This window comes from Ochotona curzoniae, unplaced genomic scaffold (assembly GCF_017591425.1).
Source record: "Ochotona curzoniae isolate NIBS_2020 unplaced genomic scaffold, NIBS_Ocur_1.0 contig_46, whole genome shotgun sequence".
NCBI classification, from domain to species: Eukaryota; Metazoa; Chordata; class Mammalia; order Lagomorpha; family Ochotonidae; genus Ochotona; species Ochotona curzoniae.
Window position 1 is genome coordinate 6757278 of NW_024466340.1, and position 14574 is coordinate 6771851.

General features: G+C 48.1%; 1 protein-coding gene across 4 annotated transcripts in view; it reads right to left on the minus strand.

Annotated features, from left to right (window-relative positions):
- Window positions 1-4004: 4004 nt before the first annotated feature.
- SBNO1 (strawberry notch homolog 1) overlaps window positions 4005-14574 on the minus strand; it is a 45091-nt gene continuing 34521 nt past the window's right edge. For all 4 annotated transcript variants that reach the window (XM_040987095.1, XM_040987094.1, XM_040987096.1 and 1 more), the window contains 6 exons: window positions 14466-14560; window positions 14291-14383; window positions 12302-12439; window positions 11171-11247; window positions 9801-9994; window positions 4005-8725 (listed from right to left, as the gene is read on the minus strand). In XM_040987095.1, the coding sequence (XP_040843029.1) occupies window positions 8583-8725; window positions 9801-9994; window positions 11171-11247; window positions 12302-12439; window positions 14291-14383; window positions 14466-14560 (740 nt within the window). In that variant the 3' untranslated portion in view covers window positions 4005-8582. The remainder of the gene's footprint in view (window positions 8726-9800; window positions 9995-11170; window positions 11248-12301; window positions 12440-14290; window positions 14384-14465; window positions 14561-14574) is intronic.

Consider the following 14574-nt stretch of genomic DNA (forward strand, 5'->3'; position numbering starts at 1 on the left):
TGCAGGTCTCCCCTACGGGTGGCAGGGACCCAGGGACCTGCTCCCAGGTGTGGATTGGTGGGGAGCAGAGCAGCCAGGCCTGGAACCAACACTTCCAAATGGAGTACAGGTATCCCAGGGCAGCTGTACCCTAAAGTAAAATTACTAATAAAACTTTTGACACCCTCGAATCAGGGGAGTCCACAGGATGCAGGGTGCTGCTGACAAAGCATAGGTCAGCAGGACCTCAGCGGCTACCCACGCACATGGGGCCGGGAAGGCAGCTGTGGTTGCACTGCCCAGGAGCACACCATGTTCCTCAGAGCAGGAGGCCAGCTCTCCTCCAGGAATGTTCTGAGCTTTTCCTATCTCTAGTCCTTCCTGTCAAGTCTTGGTTATCACTGAAAAAGATTTTTTTTTAACCTTTATTCTTATTGCGAAGTCAGATATACAGGGAGGAGGAGAGACAAAGAGAAATATCTTCCATCTGATTCACTTCCCAAGCAGCCACAACAGCCAGAGATGAGCAGATCTGAAGCCAGGAGCCAGGAGCTTCCTCCAGGTCTCCCACGCAGGTGCAGGGTCCTAAGGCTTTGGGCCATCCTCAACTGCTTTTCCAGGCCACAAGCAGGGAGCTGGATGGGAAGCGGGGCCACTGGGATTAGAAATGGCACCCATATGGGATGCCAGCGCATCCAAAGCAAGGACTTTAGTCACTAGATCACGGCGCCAGGCCCTAAATTTTTAAAAAATATTTGTATTGGAAAGACAGATTTACAGAAAACTTTAATCTACTAGTCCACTTCCAAAGTGGTCTGCTAATGGCTGAAACTCAGCCATTCCACGCTAGGAGCCAGGAGCTTCCTCTGGGCCTTCCGTATGGGCACAGGGTCCCAAGGACCTGGGCCATCCGACTGTTTCCCAGGCCACAAGCAGAGAGCTGGATGGCAATGGGACTGTCAGGATCAGAATCGGTGCCCTTATGGGATCCCAGTGCATGCAAAGTGAGGGCTTTAGCAGATAAGCTACTCTGTTGGACCCCCTTGAGGACTTTTGTCCTTGGGACAGTTTGGGGAGGATATGGCCCTCTCAGGGTTTCTAATTGCGGGCTATCTTTGTGCCATTAACTTGTTTTCACAGCAGGAGCAGGAGAGCTTTTTACAGATACGGTCAGATGGCCCATATTTTAGGCATGTTGGCCGTAGTTGGCATGACTACGCAGTTCTGCCATGGCAGCTTTGAGGCGGCCAGAGATAATACACAAATGGGCATGGCTGTGTGCCAATACAATTTTATTTTGGGGCACTGAAATTTGAATTTCATTATAATTTTCACAAGTTAGAAAATATTTCCTTTCGCCAACCATTAAAACAATGTACTGTCATGCTTAGCACATAAGGCCAACCAGAAACAGGTGCTGCCTTCTCTGTCTTCCTCTACTTGAAAGGCAAGCCATGAAATAGAGCTTCCATCAGCAGGTCACGCCCCATTGCCACACTGAAGCCAGGAGCCCATGACCCCCTTGGTGTCCTTCCTGGGCTGCAGGGGCCAAGCACCCGAGGCACCATTTGTAGCCTCAGGATGCGAAGCAAGGTCCTGGGACTTCATTAGCACTCTCAATATGGCTGTGGACATCCAGTTGGCAGGTCAGCCACAGCCCAATTCAGAGCCCACAGTGCTTCGTTGGTTAAACCCGGCTTCCTATGACTTAGAAACAAAAGGTGGGAATTATTCCTACACCTCTTCCATCAACATCTCTCAACAGGGTACACACAGTAGGAAGAGAACAGTTAGCACAGAGGGCCCTTGGGGGTCTCAGAGGATTCTCTGAGGCTGGGGGTTCCTATTGCTGGATTTCCTACAGTAACTAAGGGTATACACATAGCTCTCATGCAAATTCCCACCTTTAAGCAGAAACAACAGCAGAGGACTTCCTGTGGGGGCTGGCACTGTAGTGTTGCAGATAAAGCCACCAGGGACACAGGCATCACAGAGGTGCCAATTCGTGCCTGGCTGTTCCACTTTTTTTTTTTTAAAGGTTTATTTATTTTTATTGTCAAGGCAGATATACAGAGGAGAAATAGGGATGAAGATCTTCCATCCACTCATTCACTCCCCAGGTGACTGCAACAGCCAGAGCTGAGCCTCCTCTGGGTCTCCCATGCGGGTGCAGGGTCCCAAGGCTTTGGGCCATCCTCCACTGCTTTCCCAGGCCAGAAGCAGGGAGCTGGATGGGAAGTGGGGCTATTGGGATTAGAGCTGGCGTCCATGAGAGATCCCAGCGCATGCAAGGCGAGGACTTTAGCCACTAGGATACTACACTGGGCCAAAATTAACATGCCTGTGCTGTGCTCGAGACTCACTGGCAATGCTACACTCTCTGGATTTGTACCCAAAGGCGAGGCTTCTGCCCTTCACACCCGGAGTGGGCAGCTTCCAGAAGACGAAGCCACAGTGCAGAGCTGGACTCTAAAAATAAGCATTTTGCACATTTCTTTTAGCGTCTTTTTTCTCTCCCCATAGAGGCCTCCACAGATGGCTTCTTTACATCACTCTCAAATGACTAACTGATAAATATTCATGCGGAAGGAAGTGGCACCATGCACACTCCTGACCCTCCGTCAGCTAACACTTCTCTCTTGGCTGCTCCCTGCTCACAGGCCTTGCCGTGCACAGACTGCTCCCCACCTGTAGGATGGATCTGCTGGAGCATGGTCCTAACCCAGGTTGACTCTGCCCTGGGGCCATTTGCAACTGCCTGGTGATTCTGTGCGTTCAGGTGGGCAGAGGCCAGGGCTGCTGCCAAACATCTGACACTGCCACGCCCCAGCATGCACATCTACAGGGAGACAGAGCCACAGATGGACTGAAGGGAACAGCCTCAAAGCCCTAGACATGTTCAACTTGCATGTATCTAAAAGGTTAGTCACACATGAAGATGGAGAATTTTCCACCTGCTGGTTCACTCCCCAAATGGCTGTAACAACCTGGGATGAGTCAGGCTGAAGCCAGGTTTCTTCTTCCAGGTTTCCCAGAGGTGTCAGCTTATGTCCTGTTTGCTCCACTTCCCACGCAGCTCCCTGCTTGTGGCCTGGGAAAGCAGTCAAGGACGGCCGAAAGCCTTGGGACCCTGCACTCGCATGGACGACTCAGAAGCAGCTCCATGCTTCAATCCAGCCTACCCCACACCATTGCGGCCATGTGGGCAGCAAACAAGCTTTTGGAAGTTCTCTGTCTCTCCTCAAACTGGGAGGGAAGAGGGACAATCAGTTGCTGTAAACCATCCTTGGCATGAGCTTGGATGTCAGGCAAGCAGGCCTGTGACCCTGAGCCCCAATCTGTGGCTGCGTGATCTGTCTCAGGTCCAACACTCCGCAGGTGGCTTCAGAGCTGACAGCAACACAGCCTAGGCCTGCAGGGTCAGTGACTGGTTCCTGTCCATGGTGAGAAAAAATTTCCTATAATTTTAAAAATATAACACCGACACAGAAAGCTTAACACAGTTGGCCAAGCCAAGAACAAAGAGACATTGCCGTTTGTTTTAATTTATTTAAGAATCTTACAAAAAAACAAAAGAACAGAAACCACAAGAAACCTAAATACAGACTTTGTTATGTTTCACGGTTGGTATATTTTTTACTTGCAGTAGATCCTGCAAGATGCAGCCAATACATTTTATTGCATGAGAGCAGTTTGTTATGTTACATATTAGGATGGTTGGAACACTTGGTTCTGGACATTTGGTACAGAATTCCCACGAATGGCTGCAGGAAGCTGAGCGCAATCACGAACAGCCCCGTACCCTTCAGACATTGAGGACGCGTCACAACGAGAAGCGATGGCAAAAGGCAGAGTCAAGAACAAACAAACAAACCAAGGGTTTACATCCCCTGCTTTGGGTTCCACCAGACGGCATCGAGGGGGACAGCAGAGGAAATACACCCACGTGTAAAAGGAGCCTTGCACACAGGAGGAGCCTGTAAGAGCAGTACCACAGAGGTGACGGCAGACGCAAGTGGTTACGGACCATCTCAGTAGTGTACTAATGCAGTATAAACAGGAGGTGCCGAGCCTGCAGTGAGTGGCGTTGTGCTGCGTGGGAGAGGGCTCTCCCTCTGAGCCACACGCTCTGCCATGGCAAGAAGGCCAGGTGGAAAGACAGCCATGCTGCAGCCAGGCGAGCTGCCTCAAGGGGCCTGCGCACCGTCTCTACCTGGGGAGACTTCAACCACGAGGATCCACGAGGGTCACCTTCCTCAGGTTTCCATTCCCTCTCGCTGGCTTCTGCTACCAGGGCCATCTCAGCTGAACTCTGCCTTGCCACACGGCCAGGGATCCCGCCGAGGTGCCAGCGTGGCCCAGATGCACGGCAGACACACCCAGCTGCATACTGCTTAGGCCCCGTCCAACTCACCGGGAAGGACACACCAGAGTTCAAGCTCACAGCATCGTTTGTCAAAGTTATAAGGAACATTTTCTCAAAGGTGCAAAACCTGTAGTAAAACCTCAGTGTCTGCTCCTCGGGCACGTCCCCACCACCTCTGTGAGCCAGCCCCGGCCACCATGCTGCCCGTTCTCGGCAGGATGGCGGCAAGCCTTCACCCAGGCCAGCTCCCAGGGCTCTGGCTGATCCTGGCAACACAGAGCCACAACACAGCCCAGACAGCATGGGGGCAGAGTACATGTGGCCAGCGCTGTGCTAAGTGCCCACCTTGGACTGTAAGGGCAGCAGGCACAGCCCTTACCTCAGGGACTCTTACGTCACCTTGAGTTGGCCGTCAGCAGAAGCAGACGGCTGTTTAGGACCTGTGGGTTGCAGTGTGGGCCCGACCTTTGCACGCAGCACCAGGCAGCTGTGCGCAAGGTCTTCCTGTCAGGCGAGCGCAGTGGCGCATAGCTAGGTGTGACTGCAAGCACACTGAGCAAGTCAGAGGGGGCTTAGCAACACAAAGTCTTGTTTTTATTTCTGTGAAAACATCAGGCAGCACCAGGACTGGCCCCAATTCATCACACCCAGGAAAAGCAATAAGGAAAATGCAAAACACAATTAGGTATGTTGAAAAATCTTTGCACAAAGCAGACAGGAATTCTAAGGTATAGATGTAAAACTGAATTATAAAATACAGGAACAAACTATGAGTTTCTCATACTTTTATAAACATTTAAAAAAAAAGCAGTAAAATGACCCATATAGGAAGTTAAGGAAAGCAGAAACAGGACTGGCAAGAAGCAAGCGAAAACACAGGTCAGGGTCCCAATGTACAAGAAATATGTACAAAGACCTCAGCATTTCTCTATACACAACATGTTTATTTACATACACGTAGGTACAGCATACAATTAGAGAGCGGCTTTGGAATTCTACCTCAACTACTCAGAAAACAATGCCAGACAGCTCAAGCCGGCACGCAGACATGGCTCTTTCACTTCAGACAGGGCATCTGGACAACTGGCAACGAGTAAGAAAATGTTGGCTGCAGCTGAGCAGCAACCAATTGTGCACATGGGGGTAGTGCCAGCCAGCCAGGGCCTGTCCAGAGAGGCTGCCCTAAGCCTACCTCCTCAACACCAGCCCACAGCGACTCTGCCACCCAGGCTCAGCCAGGGGGATCATTCTCTTCCATTTCTTTTGGGAAAGGACCTTCCAGGGATCTTGTGGCCCTACTGTGTCAGTCATCTCTCGGGGAACGCTGCTCTTCCTCACACTATCAGGAAAAGCGGTTGGGAGGACGCTGCCATCACACAACCTCCATGTGGCCCTGGAACCCTCCGGCCCACACCCATTACACGCTGTTCTGGCACGTGAGCACCCAATGGCTACAGCTTAGTTTGTGCCTCTGAAATACTACACTGCCCTGGAACTAGTCTAGAACCCTCACCTCTACTGAGAAAGACAACTCAAACTGTAAGGTTGATTGTTGCAACTCAAAAGTTTCTGAAGTGCTAGAATAAATAAACATATATATATATTTACACGAATATATACAGATACATATACTCGCACTACTACAGTGCTTTGGATGCAGGCTCTTGCTAGTACACACACATGAAAGCATACCTGCAAGGTAGGAGCAGTAAGAGGAAAGTGTTCAACACGCCTACTGTGACTCAGAGATGGTTTTAGAAACCAGATCCTCGCACTACACTGCAGACAGAGGCTCCTGAGCACGCAGGGGGCTGGAGGAAGAACTGATGCCTGACACAGCAGGAGCAGGCCTGGACCTGGCAGTGGTTTTCAGTACAATCAACACTGTGAACTCTGAAAACACCAACCCAATCTTTGTGCTCAAAGTTGTATTGCTAAATGGAAAAAAGGCATTGCATAGGCCCCATGGGCTTCTGTTGGGCTGGAGAAGGCTTCCCGCTCAGGCGTGGCGCTGAGGTCCTGGGGACTTCCTGGTCACTGACCCAGGGCAGATGTCCAGAGAGGGTGGGCACCAAGGTAGACACGTGCACGTGCACACAGCACCCCAGCTTCCAGCCACGTGTCCCGGCTGCCTTCTGGAAAGAACTTCCAGGTAAGGACTCACGGACTCCTGTATTAAAAACCTACCACACAGGTGCCTGGGTGAAAATGGCCGATTCGGGAGCCCGCGCCATGTCACCAAGACAGGCATCAGCATCACAATAGGAATCCTGCCAATCCTGGACACCGCCCTGGGGAACCTGACCCTGCTGACCAAGTCAGCCTCCCCGCAGCCCTATCACTCCATCTCACTGCAGAAGCACTTTTGCTCCACGCCTGCTTCCTCAGTGCTACTTGGTGCCGTCCGGAGCTGCGGCCAGCTGCCTGGACCACTGGACGGAAGGGAAGGTCCATCCTGCTATAAGAGGCCAGCGGATCTAGCAGCCCACACGAGGGGCACTGGTGAATCTGTCTCGTCACTGCCTGAGATACATGGACTGGACTGAGGATAAAAGTTGCATCCACTGGGCAGAATATGCCAAAGAACAAAAATTACTCACAATGTGTCCTTTTAGGCACCAAGAATAAATAAATCTATAAGGAAAAGTTGTGGTAAACTTAACAGAACCAATCTCGGGCTTGAAGAAGCAGAGGATGAAAGCTAAAGCTGTCCACAGGTCTCCATCCACCAGCACTCCTCTCACCCGAGTTGGCACCAAGGTTCAGAAGGTACAAAGGAAACAGCCTCATTTGAAAATACTCCCCATCTTTCTCAGCGCCTGTCAGGTATTAGGAGTGGACTATGGGCCAGACTGCACTAGGTGACCTGGAACGTAAGCTCTGAGGGTCCCGTCACAGACCACCGTGAGCATCCGGGGAGACCTAAACAAGAGTCCACTGCTCGTTAGGACAACAGCTTTTTATTGGACAGCTACAAGATTTGGGTATCTTGCTGCTTTTGACCAGGTTTATACAATCTCAATTTTCAATAGTGCAACTTGTGCCAAAAAAAAAAAAAAAAAAAAAAAAAAAAGACCAACTATCCCCTCACTTGTTTTTAGAAACATCTATTATAGGTAAACCAAAAGTTACCCTATTATAGATAAGTATCTATTCACATTTGTACATTACAATTTAACAGCTTAAGATAAACTCTACAATGTATTACAATACATTAAACAATATTCAAGTTACTGGGTAACAATAACACCACCAACAACAAGAAAAGAACATCCAGCAGAGCCTCAAGTGTTTCCTCATTGTCTAGTTTACAACTCAAGTACGATTTTCTTGATGAATGACAAAGTCAATGAATTAAGTAAAAAAAGATTGTAACATGGAAGCCAATTTGTACTTCTAAACTACCTTTTAAGTTAAGGAAAATGTAACTTTAAGGAAAAAGGCTTAGAGCCATTTTTTTTTCTTTTTGCAGCACACATTAGGAATACTATTAATACATTAAAATGAACTTTTAAGAGTATTACCACAAAAAAAGGTACATGGTCATGACTCCGACAGGAAACTCGGGGCAGGGCTCACAGGACTACAGGCGTTCGCAATTAGAAATACTATAAAAAGGCAATCACCAATGCTGTACAGCCACAAACATTTCTCTCCATAACGACTTCTGTGTTAATCTTGTTTACGCATGCTTTCAAAACATGCACTGTCAGAAAAGCTGGGAAAGAACCTGAATGTATGATGTGCAACCTTTCAGTTCATGCTGTGGTAAACCTATGGCGTAAGCTGGAAGGGACCCGACATGTATGCTCTGTACTTACGGACGCCAACACACATGCACCCGGGGAGAGCTCCCCGGCACGGCATGGATGGACTGTGCTAACCCTGAGCGCTGTACAAGAGAAACGTAAAGCCACATTAGCAAGTTCTAAGCATTAAAACCAGTTGTGGTTTGTAGGCTCACACACACACACACACAAGCACACACGCACACACACCTCCCCTTGTGCCCCCAAGTGGAAGTACATAGCAAGTCCTAGGAGAAAAGCAAAAGAACGACAAACGCACCCCCATCGGCACTGCTGATCCTCACTTCTGCTACCTATTCCAGGTTTGTACTCATTCCCTCCAAATTAACTAGAGAGCACAACTGAAAAAATATATAATTCTTTGGAAACTGTCCCTGATTTTGAGGCAAATGATATGCTTCGTCGGCCTTTCAAATCCCCTCTGTCCTCTAGGCATTGCTTAGGCTGGCGATGCTCTGTGGGTGATGCTGCTGCCACAGCTGCTTCTGCTGCACTGCAAGCTGCTGGGACTGATCCGAAGTGGAGAGAAGATTGACAAGCGGAGACACACAATTTGCCGGAATGATCAAACCTGCAATCAGTAACAAGAACTGACACAGTTGTTCGCAGAGAGCGTACGGAGGCTGTACTTTCAGTCTCAGCAGATTCGAAGTGAGGCATGACGAGCACAGTGAACAACAAATTCACACAGAAAAAAGTTGCTAACATTGGCAGTGCTTACCGCGATGCAGTCAGACCCCCCGCCCACACTGCAGGGTTCCAATGTGTCCAGGAGAACATCGTCTTCTTAGTAAAGCGACACAAGGTCAGCCCTGGATTTTGCCATCTACCATCTTCTCACAAAGAGCACCTTCTGTGCCAAGCACTACAGCACCAGAAAGACCACAGAGCAGGAGCTCTGGGTGTAAATGCTCCCGTGAGCAGCTGACTCCGAAAGGCTGTGCAGTAAGGCAGACACCACGAAGCTGGGAAGCGCAGACCCAGGGAAGGAACTCTACTCTCATGTGGGAATGTGGACTCCAAGGTCCTGATAAGCTTGCTACTCTTTGTTTCTTAAAAAGCAGCTGGAAATCCAGACTTTTGTTAAGCAGACCTCCTAAGCTTTAAATGTTCGAATTTAATTCAAATGAAAACTTGGAACAAGTAAAACACCTAGTCAAATAAAAAAGTTCATGGACTAACTTTGGCCCACAGGCTGCCCCTGTGAGCTGAGGATACAGAGAAAGGCTGCTGCAAAGCAAGTCAAAGCTGGGCAAGCAGGCAGATGCATCCAACAGGCCAGTGGACAACAGGTGGCCTGTTTTCCTGCCTTCTGTAACTGTCAGGGCTCTGAGTTCCAGCGTACAGCAGGCTCCGGGAAGAGCCCTGAGCAAGGCACTGAGCTGCTCCGGGAACCTGCACACTACAGTATGAAAGGGGAGAGGGTGGGCTGAGAGCTCCACCACCAGAGGACCCCATGGCAACACCAGAACCACCCTGTTCATTCCACTTCTGGTCTACCTTGTGAGAATGCACACGGCATACTGGAGTCCATGTCAGATTAGATGCCTCTGGAATAGACTGAGACAGAAGCAGCCCAATGTGGAAAATAAAACATACAATTTATTTTCCACTTGTTTCATAGCAAAGTGAAAAATTAGGCTCACCTACAATTCGTTGTCCATCTTCTGTTCTTAGCCGCACTATCTGCATTTTCACATTTGTTCCACTGACAGATGCCAGAACACCCTCCACTTTCGTCCACACACTGAGTACTGAGCCACATAAGACATAGTAAGTGCGGCATCGGAGACCTATTTCACAGACTAATCCCAAACTGGCTTTTTTGCAATTGCCACGCCTAGGAAAGACAGGGAAAAAAAAAATACATACTAAACATATTTCACTAAGACACACATAATTCTAACAGCTTTGATAGGGCTACCCCAGGGAGAGCACATTTCAGCACTGCCCTTTGAGCCTCTAGCTCACAGCTCCCTGGGAATACACTACCATCCTTCACCCTTCCTGCTTCTGACAGTGCTACTGATCATTAAAACTGCTTCTGGGCCTGGCGCCCTGGCCTAGCCACTGAAGTCCTCACCTCACACATGCCGGGATCCCATATGGGCGGCGGTTCTAATCCTGGCAGCCGCATTTCCCACTAAGCTCCCTGCTGTGGCCTGGGAAAGCAGTCAAGGATGGCCCAAAGCCTTGGGACCCTGCACCTGTTTGGGAGACCTGGAAGAATCTCCAGACTCCTGGCTTCTGATCAGTGCAGTGCCACCTGTTGCGGCCACTTTGGCAGTGAACAGTGGATGGAAGATTTTCCTGTGTATCTGATGTCCACCTCCCTCACCCCACAACGCTCCCCCAAAAACCCCAAACCAAACCAAAAACAAAAGCCTGGCACTTCCTAGTGCCTTCCTGTCTCTAGGCTATTGCACCCAGCCCTATTTGTTTTTAAATATTAAAACTAAGAGGGTGAGAATAGCGCCAAGGATGACAGTCCATCACCAGGCAGAGCCGGCAGCACCAAGCAAAGTGGACCCCAAACGACCAAGGTCTGGACCACAAACTCTGAAGACACGTTTCTGATGAATGAGCCACTCCTGAGAAGTTAATGTGCTCAGCTCCTCTACTAATAAAGACATAACAGCAGGCCCACTACAGTGGCCTAGAAACTAGAGTCCTTGCCTTGAACGTGATTGGATCCCTCATGGGTACCAACACATGTCCCAGCAGCTCCACTTCCCATCCAGCTCCCTGCTTGTGGCCTGGGAAAGCAGTGGAGGACGGCCCAAGGCCTTGGGACCCTGCACCCGTGTGGGAGACTGGGAAACTTCAGCTCATCAACAGCTGCTGCAACCAGTTGGGGAGGGAATCAATGGACAGAAAATCTTTGTCTCTCTCCCTTTCTGCAGATCTGACTTTCCAATAAATAAATAAAAATAAAGGGAAAAAAACAGACATAATGCAAAGAGTGAAGCTGGGCTTAAATTTTAAATCAACCTTTGGAAAACATGAACATACTAACCAATAAGCATGAGTGCAAGTATCTGCAGATGAATTATACTGATCCAGCCAGTGCACCAAGGCATCATCCGAGACGACCTGAAACACAGGAAAGCTTCCAGTGAATTAGCTGCTCTTCAGGGCACTGGCGGCCTGAGCCTGTCTCACACGGCAGCCAACATTAACAGGTCTCTACAAAGGAAACCCAGTGCACTCAGTGAGGTAACTTAGCGGCTAAAGTCCTCGCCTTGAACATGCTGGGATCCCATAATCCTGGCAGGCCTGCTTCCCACCCAGCTCCCTGCTTGTGGCCTGGGAAAGCAGTGGAGGACGCCCAAAGCTTTGTACCCCTGCACCCACGTGGGAGACCCGGAAGAAGCTCCTGGCTTCCGGGTCAGCTCAGCTCTGCCCCTTATGGCCACTTGGGGAGTGAATCAGCAGACGGTAGAGCTTTCTCTCTGACTCTCCTCTTCTTTGTATATCTGACTTTCCAATAAAAGTAAAAAAATCTTAGGAGGAAAAAAAAAAAAAAAAAAAAAAAAAAAGGCAAGCCAACCCTTGCTGTGTGCTGAACTTGACTGTCACTCAAGAAGCACGGCCATGACTCCTTGTGTGCAATTTTTCAACAAGCTAATTTATGCTCGTTTCCAGATGAGAAAAGATAGAAATTGTTTTATATATAAAATTATACATAAATGTAAATAAATTATGGAAACAAATATATAAATATAAAATGAATTATATATTATAAATATGTATATATGAATATTGCTAATAAAATCTAAGAGAAAGTAGGAAGAACTAGTTTTACTTTTTTCTAGAAATCAACAGAAAACATTAAACAGCATCTTGCTCAAAACTGCAGGTTTTTCATGCAGTTAGCACTGACAGCTTTCCCTTATCAGGACCACATGTTCAGCCCCGTCACGTCCCTTTTCTGGAAGGTTCTACCTGCAGTTAATGCTGACAGCTTCCCTTTCCAGGAACATAGATGAGGTCATAGGCTCTAGGAAATGTCTTAGCAGCGGACACAACTACAAGTACAGTATCAGTCTAACACAACTTTAACCAACTTCCCTTTATTAGGCAAAAATCCAACTGCAACATATTATAAAACAATTATATGTAATACAATGTACAAATGAGAAAATACCTTTTTATACTTCTTTTTTAGATCAGCATAAATTTCTAACTTCAGTTGTTTCCCAGTATTTGGTCGATAAACCAGGAAAAGCTTCTTTTTGGGGTTCACTTCTTTGACTAAGATTGCAGTTTTCTTGTTGTTTCTTATCTATTAAAAAGGAAGCAGCAAAGATGATTCAATCCTGTAAAGCGGAGTCTCATTTCACACCACCATGTAAGCAAACATAAACATCTGAAAGATGGATACACCCGCCGGCGCGAGGACACAGAACTGTGAGAAAGCACAAAGCCGACCACGCATGTAAGACACAGCACTACACACGAATGCATGTGCTCAGTATGTATAGCACTTCATACAAGGCCATTTCAAAGTGATGCCAGGGCTAGGGAATTCAAAGACAACTGCAGTGGGCATTTGATTGACACAAGAAGATGCCCAGGGCCCCACAATGGAGGTCGCAGATTGGTGTCCCAGCTAGGGCTTCTGACTGCAGCTTGCCAGCAGTGCAGACACAGTGAGGCGGCAGTGATGGCTGAAGTGACTAAGTCCCCACGAGCCACACAGGACAGCTGGGCTGAGTTCCTAGCTCTAGCCTTCGGCAGCAGCTGGGGCCACTGCGGGCAATGGAAAAGTTGTCAAGGCACTGCAGTTCTTTGTCCCTCTGTCAGTCTCTCAAACAAAATCAATGCTGAGGGGTCGGTGCTGTAGCATACAAGCTTAGCCTCTGCCCGCAGCACTGGCATCCCATATGGCTGCTGGGTACATTCCTGGCTGTTCCACCTCCAATTCAGCTCCATATTTATGAACTGGGCAAATGTCAGAGCACGGCTTTGAACTGCCACAGGACCAGACGCTGTGACAACAGGGGAGTGAACCATTGGAAGGTGGATTCTCTCTGTAAATCTTCATTTCAAATAAAAAAAATATAATAATAATCTCTTAAAAAAAGATTTACTTTTATTGGCTACTTTAATCCATAAGTGGCAGGAAAAGCTGGAGCTGAGCCAATTCAAAGTCAAGAGCTTCTTCTGGGTCTCCCATGCAGGTGCAGGGTCCCAAGGCTTTGGGCCGTCCTTGACTGCTTTCCCAGGCCACAAGCAGGGAGCTGGACGGGAAGTAGAGCAGCCAAGATATGAACGGGCACCCACATGGGATCTCGGTGCATACAAGGCAAGGAGGTTTGCCACTAGGCTACTACATAGGCAAACCTATCAGGTAATGGGGAGGGGAAATATCTGAGCCTATGGAACTGTAATATTGGGGGGGGGGGAGGGACACAGACAAATCCAACAGAAATAAAATGCTGGAAAATGTCTGCATGTATAAACATGTATTTCTTTTTTTAATTTTGAAAGTTATTACAATTAAAGGGGCAGAAGTTGGGAGGAGAGAAACAGTGAGTCTTTCCTTGACAGCGTTCCCCACCCCCTCTACCCCCGCAATAGCCAGGACTGTGTCAGGCTGAAACCAACTCCAGCAGGGCTGAAGCCTGGGACACCACACGTGCGGCAGAGACCCAACTGCTTGGATCCACTTCCATTTTTTTTTATCCAGGCTAACTGGACACAAAGGGAGTCCAGGAGGAGTGCAATGTCTGGGGTGGCAGCCTTATCCACTGTGCTGCAACGCTGCTCCCCAATATCCATGCCACACTGCCAAGACCTTGTATGCTCATGCATTTCAGTTTCCTGTACTCAAAAAAATTGACCTTTTAATTCTAATTTTCACAATATTTCCTCAGTATACATATGCATTCATTTCCCAAGCTTTATAAATAAGTAATCATAGGTGAACAATCATATATACACACACATAGGAAAAGTGGCATTTAACACATAAAATTATTGTGAATATTATTTCACAATAAACCTGCAATTACAGCAACAAGTCACCAGGATAGAGGGAACAAATGTAACTGGGAAACATGCACAAAACCAGGAGCATCTCTGTGAAAACATTCTAAATCTCAGTAGCAAACACAGAAAAGAAAAGCCATACTTGTAATGACAAGTAAAAACCATCATCTGGTCCTGTCAGTTCCGCCCAAATTTTGGTGGCTTCCTCCCAAGACATTCCCCTTTCTACGCTGATCTAGAAAAGAAACACAAAGAGTTAAGTTGCACTCACTTCCGTAAAGGCCAACTGCAGAAAGGCTGAAGCTTGCTACACTCACCGTGTACAACTCCACATGCCCAGAAGTTGAGTATCCTGGAGTCAGGAACTTCTTAACATCAGTTTTCCTCACTTTTTCATCTCCAGATCCAAGATCTTAATTGAAAAAA